The sequence below is a fragment of the Bactrocera dorsalis genome, chromosome 5 (genome assembly GCF_023373825.1).
Source record: "Bactrocera dorsalis isolate Fly_Bdor chromosome 5, ASM2337382v1, whole genome shotgun sequence".
In the NCBI taxonomy this organism is placed as follows: domain Eukaryota; kingdom Metazoa; phylum Arthropoda; class Insecta; order Diptera; family Tephritidae; genus Bactrocera; species Bactrocera dorsalis.
In genome coordinates this window covers 55,884,482-55,892,984 of record NC_064307.1, presented here as the reverse complement: position 1 = coordinate 55,892,984, position 8,503 = coordinate 55,884,482, and the positions used below count along the sequence as shown (strand labels likewise).

Below are 8,503 nucleotides of genomic sequence, written 5' to 3'. Positions count from 1 at the left end.
GAAATATCCCCTATACAGGGTTGTCCGCTGGATATCAACCAATAAATTGAGATATGTAAATAAAAAATTACCCGTATAACTTCATATAAAATTAACGCCCCGCGATCATACTTTATTACAGATATTCAAGACATCTAGTTAAATATTCCTGAAGAAGTAACTAGAATATTCCTAAATTCCATAAATATGAGAGCTCAATAAAGTATTAATTTTGTAAGTAATTTTAAGATGACCTTTGTTAGAGATATTGTATATTAAAATATACTGCACACCATCGGTGCTCTCAGTTTTTTTTTGTTCAGAAGATATATGTATAATATATATCTTAGAGATTTTAAGCAAACTTCGCTTGACAAGAGGTTTTAAAATTTCCAAGCGTAAAATGACCAAACCTAAACATAATTTTTAAGTTCCACTACTGCAATAAAATTTCGGAATAGCAAACGAAAAAACTATCATTCCTGATGGTATTTTCATTTATTTTCAAACAATTTATTTTATAAGCACCATGTTAAATACTTGTATGTCCAATATGATACCAAAAATAATTTAATTATTTATCCAGTTGGACCTGTGGGTCCTGTCGGTCCGGTTGGGCCCTCAGGACCACGCTCCCCAACATAACCGCGCGGGCCACGTAAACCTGGTGCACCTGGTGGTCCTACTGGACCCGGGCTGCCTGTGTGACCACGTCGACCAGGTGATCCTTGAGGACCGACCAAACCAGAACGTCCCTCTGAACCACGCTCGGCCTTTTCACCTTTTGGTCCTTGCGGACCGGGTAAGCCCGGCGGACCTGGCGGGCCTGGTGGACCGACTTGTGTAACGAAATTGGCAACAGCCAAAGCGATGAATCCTACGAAAGATAATGAATGAACAAAGTAACGCTATTTTATTGAAGTCAGTTGTATATTTTACCAAAACAGACGAACAGTATTAACAGTTTCATGGCAAATTAGCGTTTGACGCCGTAACTGCGCATGAATGCCTATTTTATATATTCGGCAATTTCGCTGATTTATTTTCGTATTTTATGGGTTCACTGCTCCGTAGACTTGAAATGTTAATATACTACATATCAATCAATCAATTGGGTGAACTAACGGTCTATGGCTCGTAAAAATTCCGTTATGACAAATTGGAAATATGCAAATGTGCGTGCTTTATTAGCTGATCTACTAATAGAAATTGCATAACTTAAATTTTTTTTCATTTCGCACTAATTTTAACCCTTCTATATAAACTTGCGGATGGCATACCTTAAACTCAGTTTAATTTTGGACAACAATGCATATCACAACTTGTGCACTCAGCGGTAAGCAAAATTTAACTAGGAGTTTCTTTGATAGACATATCTTGATTCTTTTAAATTTTCTTTAGCCTTAATTCTTCTGGTTGCGATCGCCTTACCCACTACAATAGGTAAGCGACGCTTAAGTTCAGCAGACAACCTTAATGAGCAACGTGCTCTTCTTGGCGGCCGTCAACAGCCAATAGTGTACTCTCAACCTCAGTGCGTTTGTGCACCTGGACCGCCGGGTCCAATCGGACCACCAGGACAGACGGGATTGCAAGGAAATCGTGGTGACAAAGGAGACGAAGGCTTACCTGGACCAGCAGGACCGCCAGGACCAACTGGACAACGAGGCTTGCCCGGTAGACCAGGTATTCCCGGTCCGATTGGACCGCCTGGTCGTCGCGGCAGACGTGGTTTCCCTGGTGAACGAGGACCTGCCGGACCAACTGGTCCAACGGGACCCACAGGACCAACCGGACCTGCTGCATCAACCTCTGGTCGTTCGTTGGATACACGTACGGGGGATCTACATGCAGCTCTGCCGGATTATGACATACACGTCGGAGAAGAGGACGAGGATATTGATGATGATGAAGATGAAGAGTATTTTGATGAGAGAAAACGAAAGTGACCATTTTTAAATGAAATGAAAACATTGATAGTTAAGTATATATATTAAAATGATATGAATAAATTATTTTGAGAAAAGTAATACAACAAGCTTGAGATTTCAATAGTTTCAAAACTGCTTTCTCATTCTGAAGTATCAATCCCTTCTTTGAGTGTTCTACCCCCTCGAAGGTGATTAATCAGGAAAGCTCAGCTTGTTTATATCAAGCTTTTCTTGTAAATATCTATATAGCGATTAAGTTGCTTTACACTCCAATTCTTCAGGAGAAATATTGTGGTGGGTTTTTTCGGTATGAAGGAAGGAGTCTACTATGAGTTCTTTACACTGATGAATCCAATCTAACATTTTAAGAATCGTACATGAGACCTAATCGACAAGACTGACAGATTAAAAATCAACGTAGAGGTTCTTTAGAGTTGTCATTAGATATAATGTGATGATTAGATCTAATTTTCCCGATATGTCTTCCAAAGTTCATCTTGGTATTCTTAGCGTGTTGTAAAAGTTAATTTTGTTATAAAATAAATGAAGTGTGGGACTATTAGAGCATTTTTCCCGAGCTCACAATTTGCATAAATTAAATACTTCATTTAATTAAAATAATTAGGCTCAGCGTAGCTGAATGACTAATAAACCTCATATGTACATATGTAAGCGTCTGTGTTGATTACTGCAGGAGGCATGAACGGTCTTTTATTCATTTTGCAGTGAGTTAGCTCACCGCACGGTTTGTTGTAAACACACCAACCATTTTTATATGGCTGCTCTTTGGTCTATATTCAAAAAGAAATTATGAAAATTGCTCTAGTATAATTGGAAAGCATTCCAACTAGTGAATAGTTGGAAGACCAACAGACCGTCTCGAATAGCACATAGTAGGCAATAATTGGTGAGCTAAACGACTTGCTCAACATAGAAGCAGAAAAGCTGTACTTGAAATGGTTACTGCCGTAACCGGAATAAGATCGGACAATGATGTAGAAGTCGCCCAGAAGGTAGAAGATAGTCACCACTCATTGAAGTAACGACACATACGAACGACAGTGAAGAGGACAGGTGCTTACAACTCAGTAGTGGCTAAGGCTATTAGTTCATTTTTTCGTACTACAAAATGTTTTAGCTTTTTTTTCTTTCTCGGCTTAATGCAGACATTTACCGAGTATGGTTTGGAGAGTGGTGCAAGCGTTGTGTTGTTCATTCAGTGTCTTAAATACCGAGATCATACACGAATAGTACATAAGATAAAGCTTTTATCGCTGTGGTTAAGCACTGCGCCGATTGAGTTTATTGCTGACACGTTGTGGATCTTCTCTGACACAACATTTCTGAGGTTAAAAATTAATTTGTTTTGTGGAGCTCGGTAAGGGATGTAAATTAAAAACTGAACTATGTAAGTATTTTATTGTCTAAATATATAAGTATATTTAATTGTTATCGTATACAAAAAAAATTAATTAAAATAAAACTATTTTAGCCATAAAATGTCTACATCTTCTTACAATCTCAAGTGTGGATTATTCCAGCTGTGTTAATATTGGAGCGACTGGTTTTCTCTGTTCTCATGGAGTTTGCTTTAAAGCATTGTGCAATTTTATTTGGTTTACAGTTTTTTTCAGTATTTAATAAATTCTACTTGTTTATTCACTGTAGTTGTATAAGTAAAAAATGTTTCATAAAAGAGGGCCGTTACTTATCTAATATATTACTTAGTTATACCAACAGTTATATTGCAAGTTCAAGCCGTTATAAAAATTAAACTATGCTTAATTTTTTTAGAAAAATATTTATATTTTATAATATCTAATAAATAAAATTTCCATGTCACAATATTAGTTACCCTATTCCTCCGAAACGGCTTTACCGATTTTTACCAAATTTTATATACATATTCAGTAGGTCTGAGAATCGGCTTCTATATATTTTCCATACCCTTAAGCGATAAGGGATGATCGCCTTTAAATTTTTTTTTAAGTTTTGGACGAAATATTTTGTTTTTATTTTATGCCGCCTTAAATAACCATCCACAACCCCCACTGGGGTTGCACCTAGAGAGAACCTACCCAAGAGGCAACGAAGCGACGAGGGAACAGAAGATGACAAAAAACCCAGGGCAAGAACCCATCAGAATTGAGGCCAGTAAAATTCTGATTATGGTGTACTGGAAAACCGATACGAATCATATTGACAAAGGGCTGAGGAGGGCAGTATTCTGTCACCTCATTAGATAGGAGTGACATCTTACCGAAATGGCTGACAGGCTAACACTGCTCTTCACCACCGTCTCGTTAAAAACATGGCAGGTCTTTAAGTACGTTCAATGCACGTCGCCATAATTTCATTGGCCGTACAGGTTCAGTTGAGACGAGCTCCTGATTCGTGCCCGAAACTGGCTCTAAACATAAGCTCCCATAAGGACTTGTGTCAACTCTCGCGTGGCCTCTGTTACAACGTGCGGAGATAGCGACTTGAAGAGGAGACCCACTTTGAAAAAATGAATAAACCGCAACAACAATAAAATACCCAACAGAAGAACAACAAAACAAAGATGGTGAAGAAGAGGAATACGGGGTAGTCTTCCGAAGAAGTAGGGTACTTAGATCCCCCATACTCATCGCCACTCCAAAAAAGCCAGACAAAATTGGAGAAAAGACTGTCTCAAGGGAGACTCCGGCCACACAAGCAGTACCGGCAAAACAAGGGGAAGGGAAGAACACCCCAGCTGCCACTAAAGAAGGAACTCAGAGCCCGCCGAAACAATAGTACATTACACAAATGAGACGAGCAGAAGAGGAATCCCTAGAAATGTGCAAGGATATAGTGCTAAAAATGAAGTCGGCGATGGCAAAACAAAAGAACGTCAGCATGGAAGTCAAGAATGGAACGGCACAGCTAGACGAACTCTTCGTCTTAAAGAGCTACCGCAGAAACTGGCTCACTGAAGAAAACCAAAAAAGGCGAGCACATTTAAGCCACCACTCCCGGCAACCTCGAAGCGGCGTGCGACAAGCCCTATGGAACCGCGAGAAACAGTGCGACCAAGACACGAACGCCAGTGGAAAAAATGTTGCCTAAATGCGGCCAACCAGGTCACAAATTGAAAGAGTGCACAAAGCCTCCTTCATGCTGCCTTTGCGTAGAGGCTAAACCCGAAAAAGTCGCCCGGCCTCCGCAAAATGTACGGAATATAGGAACTACCGAAGCAAATGAAGATCCTACAAGCCAACATGCAAAGATGTAAGGCACTACTCTCGCAAATGGTGATGGAGAACGACTACAAGATAATCATCATAAGTGAGCTATACAAAAAGAAATAGAGAAGTATCTGGCTAGAGCATAGCAGCTCAACCTCCGCTATATGGTTACCACCAAGGAGTAACGCCACCACTGTAAACCATGGGAACGGCAACGGTTTCGCCTGTGCCAAATGCGACTTTTTTACAGTAACTATCTGCCAATTGAAGCCAAGCGATAGAATGCAGGAATTCCAATTATCGCCGGAGATCTAAATTCCAGAGCCGTAGAGTGGGGTATGCCAAACACGGACTCGAGAGGAAAGCGAATTCTAGAAATGGCTGCGCGGCTAGGTCTAATAGTGCTCAATACGGGAAATTCAAATACGTTTAGAAGACCGGGATGCGAGAAAACCACATTACCTTATTAACTTAACGCATGGCAGGCTCAATAAATAATTGGAAAGTCCTGGAGGATTATTCTGGTAGCGATCATCACTACATCTCTTTTATGATCGACATGGAAGAAACGCTTACCAGCACAGAAAAAATATTGGAACACGAAACTGGAATAAGAAAAAGAAAAAAAAAAGTGATTCTTAAAAATTGCCGCGCTTTTATTGGTTAGTGAAATGCCATACTATACCATAGACTGAAGCCGGTCTGCTGTTTAACTCACACAATAAGACTTCTCTCACTCCCTACATACGCCAATATTATTGTTTATGTAGTAATTTTATAATTATCATATTGCTATCTCTCATATTAAGTATTAATTATTACTATTTGATTCATAATAATAAAGTTAATAATTTTAAGTGTATTTGGCACGATTAGTTCAGTTAATAAAATTTTAGTTAAACAAGCGATTTACATAACCTTGCTAGCGCATGACTCAACAACGCCTGAACCAATTTGGCCAATTCTTTCTTTTAAATGTTCGTTGAAGTTCAGAAATGGTTTTTACGGCTAGAAAAATTCGAATTATTGCCGGAAAACCCCTAAAAACAGCAGTTTTCTTGACTGTTTGTTTGTTACGATAATAACGCTAAGGCTAGAGAACGGCTGCACCAAGAGGTTGGTCGTTGTGGATCGGGGAAGGTTTAAAAATAACCTTAAAAAAAGAAAAAAAAGTCGGAAAATTGGACAGTTCCAAAAACTAACTTTTTTCCACGCAATTTTTTTTTAATATTTTTGGTTTGTTTTTTAATATTTTGATTTGTAAATTATCCAGATCCAGTATTATACGAAGTGATGAAATATGGTTCATGGACTATGCGGACACCACAATCCCACTTCATATCACTCAATGTTGAGTATTGCAGTTTGGTGAAATCGGTCAAATACGTTTTCAAGAATGTCACCAAAGAAAGCAACATTACGGTTATTGGCCTTAAACGAGATGAGATCAGAAATTATCAAATGAGTCGATACATAAACTGTAATGAAACGCTTTGTAGTATATTGTATTTTCTTTGGCAATTCATGAGCCTTTTCCGACTGTTGTGCATCTCGAAGTTCATTTGCAGAAGGCCAAGGTGTGTATTTCAACCCAGAGAATACAGTACAGCCAACGGAAACACCGCCAACAACAAAATTGACATTGACTAGTATTTTCTCGACTTGCGTCAGTGATCCGTTTGCGAGAAAATTGCTCTATTCGGAAATGCCTTGATATTATACATAGAATGCATCGCGAAGAAATGTTTACTCAGAAAACAAAGCCAACCAGTAGATGGACATTCAGATGTGTTCTCAACTAATGCATTAGGATGAATTTACACAATTCATCCGAAAAACGACGTTTGCTTCTACCTTCGGTTCCTATTGATTAATGTACGTGGTTCAACTTCATTTGAGTCATTGCACACTGTGAATGGAACGGTGTGTGCAACTTGTTGAGAAGCATGCCAGCAATTACAATTGCTGGAGCAAGATAATCACTGAAATCAAGCGATGGACGATGTGATAGCTACTTCCCATACCACTGAAGTTCGTAAACTTTTCGCGATGATCATTTCGACATTTTTGCCTTCAAATCCGCGTGAATTATGGGATACGAACAAAAATGACATTGCCGACGACATTTTACATCGTATTCGCTACGAATTGGAAATAGGCAAACTCCGATCGTCTTGACAATGAAGACTAAGCCGTGAATTATCAAATAAAATTTCTAAATTCTTTGGAGAGACGTGGTATGCCCCCGCATTATTTGCGTCTCAAAGTTGGATCTGTCATTATTATGTTTCGCAATCTTCGTGCGCCGAAACTGTTTAATGGAACCCGACTGATTGTGATGCAGCCATCGAATACAAGGGGCAGAATGCTTGATTTGCTATTTCAGTTCAAACCTATTCAGTTTCCAGGGAAAATTTCATTTGAAATGACAATCAACAGGACACCAGGATAGTCGCTAGAAGTGTGTGGCATAAATCTGGGAATGCCATGTTTTTCATACGGCCTGCTATACGTGGCGTGTTCATAAGTTCGAAACCCATCTTCTCTATACATTTACGCACCGGAACAGAAACCAAACAATGTTGTTTATCAAGCTGCGCTACATTGAAAAAAAAAATCTAGAAAAATTGCAAATAAATGATTTAAACACAAAAAGTACATTCAACTTTTTTTCATTTCAAGACACATAATTTCACGCAAAACAAAGCCTGAGGGGTCAGCTAGTATACATATATACTATAAATATATATTGGGGTGTGCCATTCTGAAGCAACCTTTTTTTTTCAACTGAAAGACAGGCTCAAAACTTTCGAAAATGTGTAATAAAAAGTCACTCAAAAGATAAGCTCTTAATATTAATATTAAGAGGTGCCTATTTCAAATTTTCTGTTTTCCATATAAATTACGTGGAAAAAAAATCATTTTTTTTGTGGAGGTTATTGTGCGGAGGTTTTATATGTGCCCCGATAGCTGCCAGTAGGGATGGTAAACTCGATCCCGATTCTAACGAAAATCGAGTTTTCTCGTAAAATAACTGATTTTTCGGAATCGATCTCCAGTAGTCGAAGTCGATTAAAAATCGGTTCTTGACATTCGATAAGTATGATCACGAGAATCCAAAAAATATTATATATATACGTAATATATAGGCTTCCGAATTGTGTATTTTAGCTAAAGAAATTATGCACACAGTCGAGTATTACTCGACACCACCTTAAAAGCATATCGTGCTACAACCAAAGAGTTAGTGTTGCTGCTGAATGTCAGTTCACTGATCTAAGCTCATATGTTCAGAATGATTGATAGTTTATGTCAAAGAAATCTAGGTATACAAAATTGTAATCCACTTCAAATTCCAATAAGAGTTTGAAAATCATATTAATT

The 8,503-nt window shown here is 38.4% G+C and overlaps 2 protein-coding genes across 2 annotated transcripts; one reads left to right on the top strand and one right to left on the bottom strand.

The window, feature by feature from the left end:
* Nucleotides 1–475: 475 nt before the first annotated feature.
* LOC105224096 (gliomedin) lies at nucleotides 476–1,947 on the bottom strand. The gene is made up of 2 exons (XM_011202079.3): nucleotides 919–1,947; nucleotides 476–856 (listed from the first exon to the last, which is right to left on the bottom strand). The coding sequence occupies exons 1-2, from the start codon at nucleotides 947–949 to the stop codon at nucleotides 558–560; spliced, it is 330 nt and encodes a 109-aa protein (XP_011200381.2). The 5' UTR covers nucleotides 950–1,947; the 3' UTR covers nucleotides 476–557.
* Nucleotides 1,288–1,928, top strand: LOC105224106 (collagen alpha-1(XIII) chain). Its single transcript, XM_011202097.2, has 2 exons — nucleotides 1,288–1,315; nucleotides 1,381–1,928. The coding sequence occupies exons 1-2, from the start codon at nucleotides 1,288–1,290 to the stop codon at nucleotides 1,926–1,928; spliced, it is 576 nt and encodes a 191-aa protein (XP_011200399.1).
* Nucleotides 1,948–8,503: the final 6,556 nt, after the last annotated feature.

Excerpts from the sequence above, each read along its gene's own strand:
- LOC105224096 (XM_011202079.3), bottom strand. The coding sequence starts at position 949 with ATGAAACTGTTAATACTGTTCGTCTGTTTTG. Across the intron at positions 857-918 it reads AATACTGTTCGTCTGTTTTG|GATTCATCGCTTTGGCTGTT; the intron begins GTAAAATATACA and ends TATCTTTCGTAG.
- LOC105224106 (XM_011202097.2), top strand. The coding sequence starts at position 1,288 with ATGCATATCACAACTTGTGCACTCAGCG. Across the intron at positions 1,316-1,380 it reads CACAACTTGTGCACTCAGCG|CCTTAATTCTTCTGGTTGCG; the intron begins GTAAGCAAAATT and ends AATTTTCTTTAG.